The sequence below is a fragment of the Schistocerca gregaria genome, chromosome 2 (assembly GCF_023897955.1).
Source record: "Schistocerca gregaria isolate iqSchGreg1 chromosome 2, iqSchGreg1.2, whole genome shotgun sequence".
Lineage (NCBI taxonomy): Eukaryota > Metazoa > Arthropoda > Insecta > Orthoptera > Acrididae > Schistocerca > Schistocerca gregaria.
Genome location: NC_064921.1, coordinates 469,534,486 through 469,556,621, shown reverse-complemented (window position 1 = coordinate 469,556,621; position 22,136 = coordinate 469,534,486). Strand labels below are relative to the sequence as shown.

Below are 22,136 nucleotides of genomic sequence, written 5' to 3'. Positions count from 1 at the left end.
GACACTTCTGATAGTCAAGCGTTATCGGCGTTTCTGTCATTGCTTACTTGCTTGTTAGTTTTTGTGTCATTTTAGTAATAATGATTGGTTATCACCGTATCTGACTTGTTACTGTGGGTAGATGTCACGAAAATACCGAAATTAAGAACATTATCTGACAGCTACGTGCAGTAATAAGTCAGACGAAGTGATAACCAATCATTATGACTACTCTAAAACCAATCGAATGTAATTAACAGACAGTTACAGAACAACCGACATTGCATGGATGTCAAAACCATCTGACAGATTTAAGAAAGCATAGTAATGAAATACATTTAATAATTACTTAAGAAATTAGAAACAATGTAACAACATTATGTACCATTTACTTACAGATAACCTGATGATGGCGATTCAGAAGAGATCGGTGTATTGTGGAACTGACGCAACTAAACTTAGTATTATAATTAGAAAGTGCCCTTTTCTGAGAAACTTTCCGTGATCTGAAAAGATGAAAAGTATTAGCAACATTCATCCAAATTGCCAAACAAACAAATAACGGGACAATGCATTTTCTTGTCTGCCGTCATTGTTCAGTGACTCTCGACAGTGAAAAGTTAAATATAACTCTTAGACTGAAGAGCGTAGAAATTAACGCAATCGAACTTCGGTTCTGACGAAGAAAGGTTCTTTCACTGTTAACAGAATGATAAAAACAAGAGCACAAAGGAATATTCAGCTTGAACCCTTTGAAATGGCCTCTGAAAATCATAAAAAGCACATGTGTGATCCAACAATGATTTTCGGATAAGGTATTTCGTCTGGTACTATGAAATTATACACAGTGAGATAGTTAATTTTTAGCTTACTATGCCGTAAGCAGGCAGTACCAAAAAATTCAATATACTTCTACCACCATCAGACGAAGGTACGTGACTACATAAGTGGCAAGTGACGTTAAAACATGAGTTCCACAAAGAAAATAACGCATCATCTGACTAATCTCTCGGGCTCAAGGCCTTAGTAAAATACAGGGTGTCTAGAGCTAAAGTTCAACTTCCAAAACGCCGCAGAAAAAAAAACTATTGCTGAGAATGACGCCAAATTTGTACAGTATATTATTGATACAGGGGTATGTCATGGGGAAAAAAGTAACCAATGGATGATGCTGTAAGCATCTTAACACAAATGGGGTCAACTGATAATGACAGGTGAATCGCAATGCGACGGCAGTGGTTTCATTTGCATTACACCAATTGTGAAGTCCTCACAAAATACCATTGCCAGTAGACGCGCCGACAGCTCAGCATGCTTAGGGAGAGTGGTAGTGGTGGGGGTTGCGTTCAAGTGGAAATGCCGAGCACTGGAGGGCAAGTGCCGTTCTGAACTGAAGCCTATGCTCACTTTTTTGTAAATATTAAGTGGGGCCCCTCCACGCCCACACATGCTTTGGTTACTATTTAAAGAGAATTCCGCCGAAAATTAAGCGCTTTAGTTTCACGTGTCATGTTAACCATTTGTACCTTTCAGAGAAGCGTCATGAGTGGTGAATTTTGAGTAAAACATACCATTTTTTCTGCTACATTGTTAAAATTTGTTTCTTTTGCCAAAACACAGTCTCACCTCGCTAATATGTTGTTCAGACGCAATTGCGAGCGAGTAGTTTATTAAGTTTGTTAAGCGAGGAATTTAGGAAAAGTAAGGGTAGCAGCTTACGAAAAAATACATCCTTGGTACAAAATAAACATGTTATGTCTGATGTTCTCCAAAATCCATAACATTTCACATTTCGCCAACTATCGATGGCCCTTAAAAAGTACATGCTTTCATCGAAATTGGTTGTAGCTAGTGAAATAACACGGTAGATTATGAAGCTTTGCATAATAACCACAAGCCAAAACAGTCTCCTCTTTGCCAAAATCTCATTTCCATATCTTAAACCATTTACGAAATGATGAATGTTGTAAATATTTTACTATGGCTTTATACGAGCTGGCGCTTTCGAACATGTCCGAAAGAAGAGATACCAACTTCGTATAAACTTACGATTAGCCGTGTGTCTCGCGTCTATTGGTACGCATATTCTGACGTTTACAGCCCCGTCTCTTGGTCAAATTTTCGTTAGCTTTTTTCCTCCATGACGTTTCCACTGCTCGTATGGAGACGTCATTCTCAGCAGTGGCTCTCTTTCTACACCTTTTGAAACTGACTATAAATAATGAAAAGTGTGAGCTCATCGGTATGAGTGCTAAATGGAATCCGTTAAACTTCGGCTGCACGATAAATCAAATCTAAAGGTTGTAAATTCAATGAAATAAGTACGAATTAAAGTTACGTACAACTTGAATTGGAAGAACACATAGAAATGTTGTGGCGAAAGCAAACCAAAGACAGCTCTTTATTGGCAGAACAGAAAACGTAACAGGTTACCAAAGAGACTACCTATATTACGCTTGTCCGTCCTCTTTCGGAGCACTGCTGCACGTTCACGGATTCTTACCACACAGGATTAACGAAGTACATCAAGAAAGTTCAAAGAAGAACAGCACGTTTTGTAGAATCCTGAAATACAGGGGAGAGTGTCACTGACATGATACAGCATTTGGGGTGGACATCATTAAAACAAGGACGTTTTTAGTTGCGCCGAAATCTTTTAACGAAATTTCAATCACCACCTTTCTGCTCCGAATGCGAAAATATTTTGTTGACGCCGACATACGTAGGGAGAAACAATCATCGTCATAAAATAAGGGAAATCGGAGCTCGCAAGGAAAGAGGTAGGTGTTCGTTTTATCCGCGTGCAATTCGAGATTAGAATAATAGAGAAGGTGGTTCGATGGATCCTCTGACAGGCACTTAAGTGTGATTTGCAGAGTATCTATGTAGATGTAAAACTGTAATTATGGAAATCCTGTACACTGATATTTATATGTCGTGTGATTAAAGATTTTTATTCTTTTTATTTTAAATACCGTGTGTACAAGAAATCTTCTAGCGAATTTCAGTTGTGATTAAGGAAAGTTATCTTGCGGAAATATACCATCACCACCAGGGAAAAAGTCAAGCATGAATTGAAGCAGGTGTTCATCAGTTATGTTCACGTACTGCACAGTTGTCACGGTGCCTTCGATTACTACGACGGAGCCCAAGTAAATGTCGCGCACAGCATAATACTGAACTCACTGGCCTACACTGCGGGTTCAAATGGTTCAAATGACTCTGAGCACTATGGGACTTTACGTCGGGGGTCATCAGTCCCCTAGAACTACTTAAATCTAACTAACCTAAGGACATCACACACGTCCATACCCGAGGCAGGATTGGAACCTGAGACCGTAGTGGTCTCGCGGTTCCAGACTGTAGCGCCTAGAACCACTCGGCCACCTCGGCCGGATACACTTGTGGCACAGTGCATGGTTCATGCAGCCAAATGTTTGGATGACAGCTTCTCCAAATACCATCATCTACGTCTACATGTATATAGATACTCCGCAAGCCATCGTAAGGCGCGTGGCAGAAGGTAATCTGTACCAGCACTCGTCATTTCCCTTCCTGTTACACTCACAAATCGAGCGAGCGAAAAATGACTATACGCATCAGCCCTAATTCCTCGTATCTTATCTTCGTGGTCCTTAAGCACGATGTATGTTGGCTGGAGCAGAATCATTTGACAGCCAGTTTCAACTTCCGGTTCTCTAAATTTTCTCAACAGTGTATCCGAAAAGAACGCCGCCTTCCCTGAACGGATTCCCATTTGCATTCCCGAAGCGTCTCCGTTACACTTACGTCTTGTTCTAACCCATCGGTAACAAATGTAGCAGTCTTCCTCCAAACTCTTTCGATGGCTTAATTCAATCCGACCTAGTTTGGATCCCAGACACTGAAGCAGTCTCCTAGAACAGGTCGCACCAGTGTCCTGTATGCGGTCTCCTCTACAGGTGAACCACTACGATTCTCGTAATAAACCGAAGTTGACCATTTCCCTTCCCTTCCACAGTTTTCACACGCTCGTTGTACTCATATCGCTTTGCAGCGTTACTCCCAGATATTTAAACGACTTGACTGTGTCAAGCTGGACATTAGTAGTACAAATGGTTCAAATGGCTCTGAGCACTATCGGACTTAACATCTGTGGTCATCAGTCCCCTAGAACTTAGAACTACTTAAACCTAACTAACCTAAGGACATCACACACATCTATGCCCGAGGCAGGATTCGAACCTGCGACCGTAGCAATCTCGCGGTTCCAGACTGAAGCGCCTAGAACAGCTCAGCCACATCGGCCGGCCACTAGCAGTACAATATCCCAACATTACATGTTTGTTCTTCCTACTCATCCGCATTAAGTTACATTTTTCCACATTTAAGACTAGCAGCTATTTCTCACACTAACTGGAAATTTTGTCTAAGTCATCTTGTATCTCAGTTTCGACACTTTACGTACACCTCACGATCTGGTATAAGAAGAAAGGTGACAATTATCCCTCGATACACCGTCCAATATTGATGATTCAGTACCCACTGCCGCCATTATTGACGATGGCATTGGGTCAATATGGGAAATCGTTAGGGTCGTCTGCTGTAGAGCTGTGGATCCTGTCATGAGATACGCCGCAGAGCGCCGCCAATCCTGCTACACGGGGGTGGGAAAGCCTGTGACCCCATGTTCCATTATGAGAGGTAGACGTCTAATTTACTGTAGCTTATTTGTTGCTGAAACCTCCAGCAACCACTTTGCACAGATGTGCACGAAAGTAACGTGCTAAGAATTGACTGGCTTCACACTTTCCGAGATGCTCTTCCCAAGCTCCGGGCCCAGTCAGCATTTTGTCAGAATCACTTACGTCAGTGTATTCCCCATTTACAGCCGTGTCGTCCGGCCACAACTGTGTGAAAAGGCTCATAGTACTAGAACAAACGAAATATTAGTTCAATGAATAATTTACAGATGTCATGGGCTAGCGAAGCATTACTTGAGGCACTAATTAACAAAACTGTTCTCTTTGAGTGCAATGTTCAACATTGATAAAGGTGTATGTCCATCTGAAGCTTCACGAACACTGTCCTACTCGGTGTTGTTGATTCCTAAAGCTGAGGTCTCGAACTGTGCCGAGCACGACACTATATTGACCTCAGTGTGAGGGCGTTGCTGTACTGAGAAGGGAAGCGTGGTCTTGAGGAGCGCCTCCCATACGTCGTTGAAGACTGCAGCGAGTGATCGCTAAGGTTTGTGACATCGACGCGCATTGCCGACTTTAGTGTGGCAACACGATCTCTGGACGCTACCAGAATAATGACTAACTTCTAATTTCTGCTCTTCTTATCTGCATTCCTCTTCTAGTCATGCATAGCTGCACCCACAATCAGTAGACAACGTAGAACTCAGTACGAAAGGAGCAAACAGGCTGATGGCCACAGGCACCAGTTATACGGTTACCAAATAAGGTACGAGTAGACTGAAGTGCCGATTAAGCTTTATACAAATGACAAAACTTTTAGACGAGCTACCTAAAATACAGCGAGTAAATGTATGACAAAACTGTATTAAGTAGACGTTAACAAAGCCTTGCTGCTGTTTATGATCCACCGTTCTCGACATAGAGAGCGCTTAATAACTTGAGAAATGGCGTTACGCGGTGCAATACTAACCTGAGAGAATGGGGATATAATGAGAGAGATTCCTTTCAGTGTAGTGGAATACAAGATCATCAACATCTATTGATATGTCAAAAAATTGGCAGACTTGCAAGGTAACAGTTATTATCCAAGAAAATGACAAAGCCATCCATGTGACTAATTATTAGAAATATGCGATATAGTTGATGTATGCAACAGCACCAGGCGGCATGGATTGTGGTAGCGTTAGTCTGCCGTCATAATGATTTGGCTCATCTATGTAGTTTTAAGACTGCGCTATTGAAGTTCCTGGATGCCGTTTTCTCGTATAGCAGTTCCATAACAATCTCTAAGCTTCATCAGTTGCGTGTCTTTCCAGTATGTACACGATTCTGTCTTTGTTACAGATGCGTGGGCGATTACTTCGTACCTGAAGTACATCAATGTGAAGATCTGGACAAACGCTGACTGTCAAAATATCCACGGTAGCGACCTCGTGGACGACAATGCCATATGCGCTATGGGAACACAGGGTCAGCTACCATGCAATGTAAGTCCTACATTGATAGAATTTTGGCCTTTTAGTGGCGTTCCTAGTTAAGACAGTGACGCAACCAGATTCATCGTTGGCTAAATACTATCACATAACAGCAAGTTCATAAGTAATATTACTTTGTAGCATAGGAATTATTCTGAGTAGTCGACATCAACATTAATTCTTATTTATACTTTACCAAAACCATCTTCAGCAAAAGGTTTAGGTAATAAAGCGCTGCAGATAGAGTAACAGTTTGGATCAGCTTTATGATCGAACCACATACCGAATGTGGCAATTGAAGGTTTGACAGACCATTTGCTTCAACTGACATTATAAGCGCACTTTCCTGTAGTGTGTTTCGTCTATATACTATAACGCAAATCAAAATATGTTAGAAAGGGTCAGGTACAACACAAGCTATTCTCCCAATGTTAGTCCTCCAATCTTGAAGCGAGTTAAGGCCTTCGCTGTAGAAGTATATTCTGTAAGTGGGTCGATCAAAGCCTACCGAAATGTTCATCAATTTCTTATAACTGAGCAAGTCCGTAGAAGAAGTACAAGAGCTGACTTCAGTGTATATGAACGAATATTGACTGACCGGCCATCATATTTTTATTAATGGAAATTCTAAAAGATGAGAAGAATTTAATTTTTATTGCATATATATTTATTTTTAGATTCCTGTTTCAATCCAACTTCCGTGCAGATGAAAATTAGTTTCTATTGAATGAATAAAAATTGCTTCAATATGTCGGTCAATAAGAAAGGTAAACAAGTTTTCTGCACAGAAAAGTATTAACCCTTTTTCGTAATACCAGGTCTCAGAAAATATTGCTTCGCAGTTTTGAACAATTTCAGGAATTCACCATGTTAGTTACAGAAATATCCTTTATGTACTGTCGGTAATTTCTCCAGAGCGCATGTTTTAAGTACCAATTTAGAGAAGTAATGAGAAACCTTCCCCGTCAAAATAAATGACTTGCAACGAACACATGTAAATCATAGCGAGCCACCATTTGTACACCATTTCAGTGATGGCAGCAATATCGACTTCAGCTTTGCCTTGTTCTTGTTTCAGTTCTGTTTTTTGTGTCTTAGACCTCTTACATTCCATGTCGCTGTTTTAAACGCTTCTGATATACGAGTATTATGCGATTTTTCCTAATGTTTTACCATATTTCTTTGATGATGCAGCATATAATGATCAGTCCGGTGTGGAATTTTTCTTTTGATTTTCAATAATTCTAATGAGCCCTGGTCGCGTTGCAAACGTTGCAAAGACTAAGAACAGTGATGCGGTAGCCACACTGAAGCTCCCGTCCCAGCTGATTTTATTTCAGGTTTGATCAATTCTCTACGGCATCGAGATATGTTCTCCCGCCTGGCAACAAAATTCAAAACACGTTGTATCAATCACGGGTTTCTCCCATGGATATATATCAGTTCCCCCTCCCCTTTCAGAAAAAGCAAATTTCAAAATCTATTTTACTAGTAGACGCAGGGACAGGAGGTGAGGACGGTACAGCAAATAATGACGACTTCAAGACATCTTGCTCTGTAGATTCAACTAAAAGTTGCGCGAATTCTTACAGTTTTGTACGGAGTATGGTGCAGATGTAACAGTTTCGCTTTATATGTAGTATTCACATGATCATAAACGACTTAGGTTGGAAAACAAATCAGCTGCACCTGATTTCGCTAGTGAGTACAGCGTATGTACACTATGTGATCAAAAGTATCCGGACACCCCGAAAAACATACGTTTTTCATATTAGGTGCATTGTGCTGCTACCTGCTATCAGTTACTCTATATCAGCGACCTCATTAGTCATTAGACATCGTGAGAGAACAGAATGGGGCCCTCAGTGGAACTCACGGACTTCGAAGGTGGTCGAGTGATTGGGTGTCACTTGTGTCATACGTCTGTGCGCCAGATTTCCACACTCCAAAACGTCCCTAGGTCCGATGTTTCCGATGTGATAGTGAAGTCCAAACGTGAAGGGACACGTACAGCACAAAAGCGAACAGGCCGACCTCGTTGACTGACAGGGACAGCCGACGGTTGAAAAGGGTCGTAATGTGTAATAGAAAGACATCTACCCAGATCATCAAACAGGAAATCCAAACTGCATCAGGATCCACTGCAAGTACTATGACAGTTAGGCGGAGATGAGAAAACTTGGATGTCATGGTCGAGCGGCTGCTCATAAGACACATCACGCCGGTAAATGCCAAATGATGCCTCGCTTGGTGTAAGAAGCGTAAACATTGAGCGACTGAACTGTGAAAAAACGTTGTGTGGAGTGTCGAATCACGGTAAACAATGTGGCGATCCGATGGCAGGGTGTGGGGTATGGCGAATGCCCGGTGAACCTCATCTGCCAGCGTGTGTAATGCGAACGATAAAATTCGGGGGCGGTAGTGTTACGGTGTGGTGTTGTTTTTCATGACGGCGCCTTGCATCCCTTGTTGTTTTGCGTGGCACTATCACAGCACAGTCCTACACTGTTGTTTTAAGCACCTTCTTGCTTCCCACTGTTGAAGAGCAATTCGGGGATGGCGATTGCATCTTTGAAAACCATCGATCACCTGTTCTTATTGCACGGTCTGCGGCGGAGTGGTTAAACAACAATAACATCACTGTAATGGGCTGACCTGAATCCTATAGAATACCTTTGGGATGTTTTGGAACGCCGACTTCGTGACAAGCCTCATCGAGCGACATCGATACCTCTCCTCAGTGCAGCACTCCGTGAAGAATGGGCTGCCGTTCCCCAAGACACCTTCAAGCACCTTATTGAACGCATGCCTGCGAGATGGAAGCTGTCATCAAGGCTAACGGTGGGAAAACACTATATCGAATTCCTGCATTACCGATGGAGGGCACCACGAACTAATAAGTCACCTTCAGTCAGGTGTCCGCATACTTTTGATCACATAATGTACGATGAGAGCGCTGCGGCCGGCATCGCGCAGCAGGTTCCGTCAGTCCCACGCACTCTGGCTCGTTGATTGGATAGAGGGGTGCCTGGCATATCGATCAGTAGCGCATCGTTACCTAACCTACTGAGTGTACGTTATCCTCTTTTTTTGTTGTTGTGTGTAGCTTCGGTTGATCCCGGTCCACGGCCTTTCAGGAGGAGATGGTCTTTTCGTTGTGTACTGTACTTCCTAAGTTGGGTGAGAGTGAATCATCCTGATCAAATGGGTTACATTTCAAGCATACAAACGATTCGGAATTACGTTCACATACGGGTGCGTGGAAATGTACTTTGGCACTTGCCTGTTTTTCTCAGCTACTGTTGCGGTTTAGTGGGCATGTGATTCTCGACAGACAGAGATGTTGCGTATCAGAGACTGGAGCCTTTAGCTTGCTGGAAGAAAGCTGTACAAATATTTATGGTTCTTATTATTGATTACAGCGATGTTATCCCGCAACGTCTTTCTGAGGAAAACTCACGGTGCCTGGCACTGAGGTACGAATGCCAGTGTTCGGTATGTCCGTGATGCTCGACTCCTCGATCACATTTCACCATCATATGCACAGCTATCTTGACTGCGCGCGCAAAAACACAGAGATTTCCGTACCTTCTGTCTTCTCTACCGTCTTATCAATGAACAGCGTCCTTCATATCTCTCATAGACTTCAATCCTCCGAAATATACGGCAGGAATACCAATTCCCAAAAAACGAAAATCGTTTTGTAACTCCACCCTTTAGCGGCCTTATCAAAGATCTTCTCAGTGGCACGAACTCCTCTCTGGAGCAGCCCCTCGCATTACATTAGAGATCTAAATAACATCTCCAGCTTCAGAAGACCGGCAGAGACCCATCTGCTGCAGCAACAATAAGGAACACGCTTGCCCTGAATGCATTCGTTATCTTTGTATACCCCTCTTTCCAACCTGATCTTCCTCATTTTCCTTTATTCTTAGCCGACACAGTCTCCTTAAATTTCCTTTTCCCAGAAATCGCTGTATCAGAAAGCATGTATTCAGCACACCTATAAATTCCTCTTATATCTGCTACCGTCCAGCACAATGCAAATCCGTGTTCACAACTTTGGTGCGCAGAGCATGAGACATGTGCGGCAGGGATAGCCTGCCTCCGAACTGCAGCACCTGAGAGAAAAACCTTTCGCGGGAACAGCTATCCTAAGACGCAGATAAGACGCGCTTTCCAGCGGAGCAGGAAGAAAAGATAAGATACTAAGAGCTTGGTGGTCCTTCCGTACGCTGGGCCGCCCAAGCTAAAGATTTACAGGATAAGAAAAGAGCAATATTGAAACCCTCTTTCGCTCATCGGGCAAAATCGCGAATATGTTGGGGGTCAACAATAAAATAAGACTACAGACACATGGAGTCTACAGAATCAGGTGCGAGTGTGGCAAACAGTAGATCGACCAGACGCAGCGAAGTATACCGCAGCACTGCTCAGAATACGCAAGGAGCGATCGCTTTCGCCAAAAGGATAAATCTGCATTGGCGGAAGACAGTCTCAACGAAAACCGTATGTTTGATTTCGAACAAACAAAGCTGCTATGCAGGGCGAACGGTTTATGGGATTTGATATTTAAAGGGGCTGTGGAGGTACGGGTCCATGATAACCTTGTCAACCGAGATAGCGGGTTCCAACTTAGCACCGCGTGAGATGCAGCCCTAACAAAAATATGACAATAACGCTCCCATGCGAAACCGGCGAATGCAGCGGACTGAAACAGAGGGTCCACCCGTTCGCGACGCCTGCAGAACGCAGAACGAGGCCTTGACTAGGTGGAGGCCCGAGAAGACTTCAACAACTGTCTTTAGTGTTATTAATGTCACAATTATTGTTAGTACTACTATTACTACTAAGATTATTACCATCGTCATTATCACTATTAGTGGCATCAGCTGCAGCGCTACAGATATCAACATCTTTAGTTCGTAGTCAGTATAATTTATTCACTCTGCCGCTTCCGACTCAGGTCATTGTAATACTATTTGTCACATTAAAATAGATATTTCTAAGGTAGCTAAGATGTAATAGATACTGTATGTGTAAAATCAAGGTCCGATTTAAGAGATGGCCTGATGCCCTAATCGGATCAGGTTAAACAAACAAAATAAATAAATAAAATTAGCGTTCACCGAATGACGCCATTTGGTAAGGTATAATAGAACAAATAAGTTATATTTACTCTCGTGGAAGTATGAGAGAAGAGTTTTTGTCTAATTCTTTGCTACTGATTGGAAATGTGTTTCTGTTTGTTATCGTCATAGTAATTGATGGGAAATGCTAATAGACAGCTGGAGACGGCAGACCGAACTGTTAGCGGTGAAGAAATTCCAATGCAGCGGTCAGATCTCGGAATCTTACGTGAAAGTAGTCAGATACTTGAAAGTCTATTAACTACTGACACTAATGCTGTGAGTTTAGCCGTGTCCAGCGAGTAGAAGGGAGACTCGTGGCGCCGATTTAAACTGACTTTATGCGTGTAGCAGCGAAGGGAAGCATCCCGTGTCCGTCAATAAACGTTGTTCGCCTAAATATGCGAAGTAGTACGTGGAGGATTCTAGCTGTGGTCGCGGGCGTGATTCCGCGCGGCACCACGGAAGATTCGAAGTACTGACGAAAGGAACGTTACACGCGCACGGCGATCGGGGCTTTTGAGTCCGAGGTCGCAATTTCAGACTTTATAAAGGTCCATTTGAAAGGGTTCCGTTAGTAATTATGACAGAAAAATATTAGCAACAAATTACTCACCATGTGTACCAGTAGGGAGCCAGAAAACGAGTGTCCAAGAGGTCCAGAGATCAACCTTCTACGGGAAGTATGTCTTGCACTTCGCAAAATGGACATCGACGACCTTCAGGAAATGTTCAAAACAAACCATTAACTTGCACCACGAACACCGAATGAAAAATGGCGCGCTACAGTGATCACAAAGGTTCACGCCATCAAGATCGAAAGCAAACTTCTTAGGCGTTGCAAATCGGGCAGGACGTTCAACTAGGTACCCGCTCTTAAGGAATGCATGAACACTCATGGTCATAAATTACGGATAATTGTAGAATGTGGTGCGACACAACGTGGCACTGCACATAACTGGCGCTAATAGCCTAGGCACATACGGAACACACACGACACAGATCTGTATGTCCGCGGTATTGGTGAAAAGTTGAGAAAACCGTCCAGAAACACATGTGCTACAAAACGCCACTGTTTCCTGCGCGTGTACCCCTACATAAATATTGGATATGGTCACCAAGCACACGTACACAGGCCGCACAACGGGTTGGCATACTCTGGATCAGATGTTTGAGCAGCTGCTGGGATATAGCGTCACATTCTTGCACCAGTACCTGTCGCAGTTCCTGAAGAGTCGTAGGCGTTTAAGGACGTGCAGCGATACGTTGACCGAGCGCATCCCACACGTGCGCGATGGGGTTTACGTCTGGAGGACAGGCAAGCCACTCCACTCGCCTGATATCTTCTGTTTCAAGGTACTCCTCCACGATGGCACCTCGGCGGGACAGTGAGTTATCACCCATCAGGAGGAAGGTAGGACCCACTGCATCCCTGAAAAGGCGGACATACTGGTGCAAAATAATGTCCCGATAAACCTGACCTGTTACAGTTCCTCTGTGCTAGACATGCAGTGGTGTGTGTGCAAGCGGTTCTAAGGGCTACAGTCTGAAACCGCGCGACCACCACGGTCACAGGTTAGAATCCTGCCTCGGGCATGGATGTGTGTGATGCCCTTAGCGTTAGGTTTACGTAATTCTAAGTTCTAGGGGACTGATGACCTCAGAAGTTAAGTCCCATAGTGCTCAGAGCCATTTGAACTATTTTCTATGTGCACAAATCATAATCCCAACTCCGTTTCAAAGACATTAAGGCGTTGGTATTTGGTTACTGGTTCATTCCAGATGAAAACCCGGCGAGAAGACTATACCTGGACTAGTCCGTGAGCCGGCCGGAGTGGACCAGCGGTTCTAGACGCTACAGTATGGAACAGCGCGACCGCTACGGCCACATGTTCGAATCCTGCCATGGGCATGAATGTGTGTGATGTCATTAAGTTCGTTATGTTTAAGTAGTTCTAAGTTCTAGGGGACTGATGACCTTAGATGTTAAGTCCCATAGTGCTCAGAGCCATTTTTTTCGTTCGTGAACGTAACCTGGGACCACTGGTCCAATGACCAGGTACTGTGTTCTTTACACCAGGCTTTATGGGCTCTCCTGTGACCAGGGGCCAGTTGTATGCACGTCTGGAAACGTCTGCACACTTACTTGCTGCACCGTATTCTGACATGCACCAACACACCTCTGCGTATGTGGACTTCTGCCAGCGCCACCGTGCGACGCCCGCAGGTTAGATGCACCGCATGGTCATACACCGAGGTGATTTAATTCCGCAAACCGACCACCATGTATCAGCATTATCCATCATTTATGAGCATGAGTGTAGAATCATATTGGTGTAACGGGATGATGAGAACTGATGGATTGTGTTGGTGCACAAACTAATGGGAAACAGTCTGTGGTGTTTATCGTGAAACTAGCTATTCGTTAAGGCGTAGCTGCAGATAGTGCGATAACACGTTTTACAGACGCACTAAAAACAAACATCCAGAGGCTGAATCTGTCTAGTGGTTCCAGGTGGTACGAACTGCAGAGTCACGCACTTGGAGGAAGATTTTGCTCTAAAGGAGTATGAATTTTATACGCAGACCAGGAATCAAGTAAAAGTAATTTAACTTTTACCAGTTATTGACTAAAAGCCATGCTCATAGCGTAGTTGTAGTTCTGTTAGCCCGTTTTTCCACTCTTGCTTGCTGTGATGAATATTTCCTATTGCCCTTCCAGGGTAGCGCACACGATGGCGAGCACCTCCAACTTTTTGCAGAACAATAAATAACTTTCCAGCCAACTTGCCATCCAAATTAACGATCTGCATAATTATACCGGGTGACCAAAAAGTCAGTATAAATTTGAAAACTTAATAAAGCACGAAATAATGTAGATAGAGAGGAAAAATTAACACACATGCTTGGAATGACACGGGGTTTTATTAGAACAAAAAAAAAAAAAAATACTGCTAGACGCGTGAAAGATCTCTTACGCGCGTCGTTTGGTGATGATCGTGTGCTCAGTCGCCACTTTCGTCATGCTTGGCCTCCCAGGTCCCCAGACCGTAGTCCATGCGATTATTGGCTTTGGGGTTACCTGAAGTCGCAAGTGTATCGTGATCGACCGACATTTCTAGGGATGCTGAAAGACAACATCCGACGCCAATGCCTCAGCATAGCTCCGGACATGCTTTACAGTGCTGTTCACAGCATTATTCCTCGACTACAGTTGTTGTTGAGGAATGATGGTGGACATATTGAGCATTTTCTGTAAAGAACATCATCTTTGCTTTGTCTTACTTTGTTATGCTAATTATTGCTATTCTGATCAGATGAAGCGCCCTCTCACGGACATTTTTTGAACGTTTGTATTTTGTTAGTTCTAATAAAACCCCATGTCATTCCAAGCATATGCGTCAATTTGTACCTCTCTATCTACATTATTCCGTGATTTATTCCGTTTTCAAATTTATACTGACTTTTTGATCACCCGGTGTACGAATGCGTTAAGGCACTGACGTTAGTTGATTTCTTCCTACCATTAACTTCCAGGTTTCCCTTCATATGCGTTTCTTCTTCAAATACAGATTGGTCGGAGTTCAAACAAATTTCTTACTGAATGATGGGATAAGCTTTTTCTGTCATCTACAGATTTTCGGGCTGATTCTTGAGTTTTCCGTGCATCTTCAAGTTAATGCTTTGTTTGAAATTTTATTGCCTTACTTGCCTTACTTGCAGTACAGTTTAAAGTTGTGCCACTGCTTCCTTTGAAATCACTGAAATCTATGTCGCACGCAGTCTGACATGCAAAACGTAGTAGGTTACCATCATGCGCATCCTGTACCCTGTATCGAGCATCCTTGAAACGCACAAACACTAGTTTTTGTAACAAGTGCGCCATGTCCTCCCTTGAATGTCTGTGTTTTTTCTTGTGCGCTACAGGGTCTTACTCTAAACCAATTCATATATTTTTCTCTTTTTTACAATACTGTACTATACTTCTTCCATGTACATAAGTATGATTAGTACCTGCTACTTGGGCAAAGATTTTCCTTTACTATGTTTCACTGGAGACGGGACTTCTGATTCCCTTTTCCACAAGGAGGATGATCTACACGACTAGAGACCTGCATCTGTATCACTTTCATTTATTAAGAACGTCTGGCCTTCACTGTACTCTTCACCTACACTGTCTGCACAGTCCAATGTGTACGACACATTTCTCCGGCTCGTCTTGCAGAAAAGCTAGTATGTGACGCATCTGCGACTTCCTTGTCACTCTGCGAAATTCTTTGAGTTTCCCCTACGGAACACGTGTAGTACACGTCACAAAATGGACATGGTCGACATTCAAGAAACGTTCAAACCAATTCGTTATCTAGTACCATGACGAAATGTCAAATTCGGCAACCGTTGTTGTAGATACAATGAAGAGCAAAAGAAACTGGTACATCTGCTTAGTATCGTGTAGAGCCCCCGCGACCACGAAGAAGTGCGGCATCAAGACCTAACATGGACTCGACTAATATCTCAACTAGCGCTGGAGGGAATTGACACCATGAGTCCGGCGGCACTATCCATAAATCCGTAAGAGTACGAGGGGGTGGAGATCTCTTCTGAACACCAAGTTGCAAGACGTCCCAGATATGCTCAATAATGTTCACGTCTGAGGAGTTTGGCGGCCAGTGGAAGTGTTTAAACTCAGAAGAGTGTTCCTGGAACCACTCTGTAGTAATTCTGCTTAAGTGGGGTGTCGCATTGTCCTGCTGGAATTTGCCCAAGTCCGTCGGAATACACAATGGGCATGAATGAATCCAGATGATCAAAAAGGATGCTTATGTGAAACTTCCTTGCACATTAAAACTGTGCGCTTCACAGAGACTCGAACTCGGGACCTTTGCCTTTCGCGGGTAAGTGCTCTACCAAGTGAGCTACCCAAGCACGACTCACGCCTCGTCCTCACAGCTTTAATTCCGCCAGTACCTCGTCTCCTACGTACTTGTCACCTGTCAGAACGGTATCTAGACGTATAAAGGGCCCCATATCACTCCAACCACACACGCCTCACAGCTTTGCAAAGCCTCCGCCAGCTTAAACACTCCCCTCCTGACATGCAGGTGACATGGATTCATGAGGTTGTCTCCATACCCGTACACATCCATCTGCTCGATACAATTTGAAACCAGACTCGTCTAACCAGGTAACATGTTTCCAGTCATCAACAGTCCAATGCCGGTGCTGACTTGCCCAGGCGGTGCGTAAAGCTTTGTGTCGGGCGGTCGCCAAGGCTACACGAGTGGGCCTTCGGCTCCGTAAGCCCGTGTCGACGATGTTTCGTTGAATGGTTCGCACGCTAACACTTGCTGATGGCCCAGCGTCGAAATCTGCATCAGTTTGCGGAAGGGTTGTACTTCTGTCACGTTGAGTGATTCTCTTCAGTCGTGATTGGTCCCGTTCTTGCGGCCGCAGCATGTCGGAGATTTGATGTTTTACCGTGTTCATGATATTCAGGGTGAAATGGACATACGGGAAAATCCTCTCTTCATCGCTATCTCGGAGATGCTCTGTCCCATCGCTCGTGTGCCGACTTCAACACCACGTTCACACTCACTAATATCTTAATGACCTGCCATTTCAGAGGCAGTAACCGGTCTGACAACTGCGACAGATACTTTTTGTCTTACATGGGCGTTGCCGACCGCAATGCTGTGTTCTAACCGCTTTACGTATCTCTGTATTTGAATACCCAAGCCTTCCTGCACTATCAAAGGCCTTAGAATATATAGTCCGTGACGAGCTTACCAACTACCAAACTACTAACAACCTACTAGATGAATACCAATCAGATTTCCGTAAACATCGAAGCACAACATCCGCACTGATAAAGGCGAAAGACGACCTTTAACTTGCCATGGACAGACAAGAAGCGACTATCATTTGCTTCTTAGATTTCAGCAAAGCATTTGATACTGTCGACTTCGACATCTTACTAGCCAAACTTAGCGGTCTAAATTTCTCACCAAGTGCAGTGCAGTGCTTTCGCTCATACATGACGTCTCGTCAGCAACGCGTCCTGTCCGGGAACATAAAATCACAATGGCGCGGGTAGTGTCAGACGTTCCCCAAGGCTCAGTATTAGGTCCGCATGTGTGGAACACTGGTCCGATGTAAGAGAGGGCCTGATAGTCTTAATCTGATCAGGTTGTATAAATAAATAAATATACCAGTTTCTTTGCCGCTTCAATATGGACTGCAACTTTTCCTTTGTTTATCGTTGTCATTGCAGTGTCAACACTACTAACTTAGTAGCACTGTTGCGAGCAGTTAAACTACGCTGCGTAGCCTCATGCTGCGTTCGCTATTGGATACCTTCAGCTTTGACCCCTGTTGCCTTAGCAGCTAGTGCTGTGGTTACATGGTAGACAAGATGTGGGGCCTCGACCATCATAAACATCGTTGGTCTTTTGCGACCTCGCAGTCCACGGGTTTCTTGTCAGAAGTAACGCTGCTGCAGCACCGCCAGCTGAGCGACGTGTCGGTTGTAGGGCGACAGCGGCGGCCCGCTCAGCGTGCAGGAGTCGGACGGGCAGCGCACAGTGGTTGGCATCGTGTCGTGGGGCACGGCCAACGACTGCGAGTCGGGCGAGCCGGACGTCTTCATGCGCGTCACCGCCTTCCTCGACTGGATCGGGGAAAACGCAGGCATCACCATCTCGTAAGCTGCTCCAGCCGACATCAGCTGCAACGCTCGGCTGTCGCCCTGATTCTGACCGTGCATCTATGTCTCACCATGTGGCGGAGTCACAAGCAAGAGGAAACTGTACTATAACTTGAATACTGTTGTCAATCTCAGTAATTTATATGCACCAAAATAAAAAAACAATAAAAATAAAATTAATATCAAACGAAGGAAAAATCAATATTGAGCAATCCTGAGTCAAGAAATGAAAATGTAGCTCTCATGGGTCGCCTCGTCCTAGTAAAATAATTTTAGAGTGTGTAATTTATAGATCAAGATATGAAATAATTGAAACGAAAGGAAGAGCCGTCATGTATAGTGAGCTTCCTCCACGATCAGTGGCCTCCTTCCTCTTGGTGTCTCAGAGTTGAGTGCTAAGTGCATCTGTTGTCTGTAGATGACTGTGGCAGATCTATTGTGATGTCTCAATAGGTTAGAGTCATAACTCACATGCTCCAAAATAATGAAAATGGAGATGCCGACGTATTCTCATACAGCTTTATACAAAGAACATAATTCACGAAACAATTATTCACGTTTAGCACAAGATCCTTGAGAAAACCGGTGTTAAACTTCATGGTTAGTTTCAAAAGTCTCATGATCCGCGGCATCTTGTGAGTTTTCTCCCGTACCTCATCTTGACCAATCAGCGATTAGCTCACTCGGCGCCATTTTCTTGTGTAGTAGTAAATATTGATGCCAGTGGACTCTGTTTTCTGTTCTGTTCAGTTATTTTCGGGAATATAATTCAATATGGTGATTGGAATAATACTGATTTGAGACACAAGAAATGGGAGAAAATGTTTCACCCGTTGGAGAAAGAGGAAGGCCAAGGAAACGTTCACAGCAACCAGAAATGTGGAAGCCAAACGAATTAGGTTAGAATATCCTGTTTTCTTCATTCTTTTCAAATTTGACTGATTCTTGTTATTGGCTTGATATGTTCCTCCACGTAAGAATGTATAGGACTCTTTCTTTGGAACTTAACAGTGATGAATCGCAAATTCAAAATTTTAAGTCCATTTTTGAAAAATAAACAGAACCTCACAGTGTAGTTTGTTCTATCAAAAATGGTTCAAAGGGCTCTGAGCACTATGGGACTTAACATCTGTGGTCATCAGTCCCCTAGAACTTATAATTACTTAAACCGAACTAACCTAAGGACATCACACACATCCATGCCCAAGGCAGGATTCGAACCTGCGACCGTAGCGGCCGCGCGGTTCCAAACTGTAGCACCTACAACCACTCGGCCACCTCGGCCGGCTCTATCATTGTAGGTACTAACCTTCAGTGCTGCCCCAGTATCCGACATGACAACACCGTGGAGGAGCACTTAATTGTTGTTCAGTTTCTATGAACGATATCAAAAACTTTCATGATGTGCATATCGAGTCGCAACACGTTAGTTCCCGCGAAACCAACATCGTCCAAACAGCTCAGTGCCAAAACTCACAATATCCAGTATGGAGATTGTCAAAACTTACATGTTCCATAGCTCATTAACTAAACTCACATGATTCATAATATAACCTTAAATAATTGTAATTCTCCATAAGCAAACATAATCTGAAATATACGTAATGATTTATAGACATTGTTCTTACACATACTGATGTCAATATATGGGGACATGCGCACGACTCATGTAAAACACGTTTTTAGTCATTTGTGAAAATTTATGTTTTTGGAGCATGTGAGTTATGCTTCTAACCTACTCTCATGTTTGTGACATATCAAGATGAGAGGAAGAGGCGGTGAGATGCCCAGTACCGCACACATACTACGCCTCTCGATTAGTACCAAAGTGGCCGTCTGACCATGAACTACTAACCCTCACTCCATGAATCACACCAGAGGTGCATGGAATTTAATCTAGCTCACATATCAGTAATACAGGACTTTACGCCACCAACTTTTCTTCTTCTGCCCACCAAGCACTGGCCATCCAAATTTCTTCCATCATCAGGATTCGAGCACGCTGCCTCAGAGTTGAGCTCCACTACACATGCATGCGTTACCAATCTGTGTTATGAAGGTGAGTAATTTGATGCAGGAAAGCTAGTGCAAATACTTTGTTTTCCAACATTACTTTGGCATTCCTATGTAATACTCTGCCACTGATTTTTGCCTGCCCTTCAAATAATCTCTGGACAACCGCTTTGCCGCAGTGGTAACCAAAGTTCCCATCATATCACTGAAGTTACGCGCTGCGATGCTATGCTAGCATTTGAATGGGTCACCATCCAGGTCTGCCTGGTGGTGTTGGTAGCTGCGCTTCGCTCAGGCCTTGCGAGGGCTATTGAGAAGCTATTTGACTGAGAAGTGGCTGTCTAATCTCAAGAACTGCTACGGTGGGTGAGGAGAGCGGTGTGCTGACCAGTCATTCCCTCCATACCATATCCACGTTCAGTGATACCTATGGGGATTTGGTCTGTATGTTAAGACTTGGTTGAAAAAAAAACCTTAAATCTCTGAAAGTCGTGAACTTATTCATTTAAACTTATTTCATCAAATAAAATACATAATGACAAAAGCTTTTTCGTGTTCACTGCAGTCCCACTTGAATTTGAGGAAACGCTTATGTATTAAATACTTGTTACTAGATGTGCGAGTCTTTCAAATGTAAACACATAAAACTGAAATTCAAGTTAACATGGTAAACGCTGATCCCTAATTTCGTTCTCTGCGACGAACTTTAAAATACCATGTTCCATTTCAGAAGAGTAGCTTTCGTAAATTTATTAATTTATGCCTCAAGTATGTAGCTCACGTCAGGCCCCCCACACCAGGCAACCACACTGCTGGTCAACACTTGCAGCTATGCAGTGGCTGTAACTCTTTTGCCAGCTTGCTTCCTTCTTCATTGGTTCCTCAATATCTGAATGTATGTTCCTGCTGAGGTAGATGCATTTCACGTGGACTGGCAATCTCGGCAGACTGCCACACGTCACGTGCGCACACCACAGCCCAGCATCAAGCAAACATTAAAATACACCCATCATACTGGGAGGGAAGTCGGCGTGCCATAATTTATGGCCTCTCCGGTTCGTTTGACGAACAGGTTTCGGGTGTTATCTGTGGCTGACGATGTCTCTGAGCCGACTTCAGTAGTCCACTCTGTTCCAGGGGAAGCTTGTCGAACCACAGATTTGCTGGTGGTTGGGGGCCCCAACGTTAGGAGTGTAATGGGGCCCATGAGGAACATGGCTACCAAGGAGGAAAGGAGGAGAAGGGAAGCCATGTGCACTCCGTGTGCATACCGGGGCGGGAGGGGGAGTCTTTCAGAATGTGGGAAGGCTGCTTCTGGATGCCATGAAGAGTACAGGGTGCAGCCAACTTCAGGTGGTGGCTCATGTCGGTACGAATGACGTATGCCGCTTTGACTGGAGGAGATTCTCTCCAGTTTTGGGCGGCTAACGGAACTGATAAAAACTGCCAGTCTTGCTTGCGAGATTAAGGTGGAGTTCACCATCTGTAGCATCGTCGATAGAACCGACTGTGGTCCTTTGGCGCAAAGCTGGGTGGAGGGTCTGAATCAGAGTCTCGGGCGTTTCTGTGACCGTGTAGCCTGCAGATTCCTTGACTTGCGGCATCGGATGATGGTTTCCAGGTTCTGCTTAATAGGTCAGGATCCAATTCACACAGGAAAGGGCTACACGTGTAGCGGATCCTGTGTGGAAGGGACTGGGCGATTTTTTAGGTTAGAGGGCTTCAGGGAACCACAGAATGGGCGTCCGTCTAAAAGGGGTCAGGTAAAACACAGTTAGTTGTAGAAACGATCGGTATTGTAGTTGTAAATTGTCATAGCTGTGTTGGGAAAGCATTGAATCTCAAATAGTTACAGGTACAGAAAGCTGGCTAAAGCCTGAAATAAGCTCAGCAGAAAATCTTTCTAACGATCTTCAGAAAGGATAGATTAAATACAATCAGTGGTGGAGTATCTATTGCAGTTGGAATTAGTTTGCCTTGTAATGAAAGTGAAATAGATAGTTCCTGAGAAATAGTATGGGTGAGGTTATACCTGACAATCGGACTAAACTATTAATTGGGTCGTTTTACTGATCACCACGACTCAGAAGTTATATTACTGAACCGTTCAAAGAAATCTTGAGTTTCATTTCAAACAGGTACCCCACTCATACAA

General features: G+C 43.9%; 1 protein-coding gene across 1 annotated transcript in view; it reads left to right on the top strand.

Annotated features, from left to right (window-relative positions):
* The window catches only part of LOC126335842 (brachyurin-like), a 52,185-nt gene extending 34,038 nt beyond the window's left edge, over positions 1-18,147 (top strand). Inside the window, exons 6-7 of the mRNA XM_049999311.1 lie at positions 6,006-6,148; positions 17,796-18,147. Coding sequence (XP_049855268.1) covers positions 6,006-6,148; positions 17,796-17,969 — 317 coding nt within the window. The 3' untranslated portion in view covers positions 17,970-18,147. The remainder of the gene's footprint in view (positions 1-6,005; positions 6,149-17,795) is intronic.
* Positions 18,148-22,136: the final 3,989 nt, after the last annotated feature.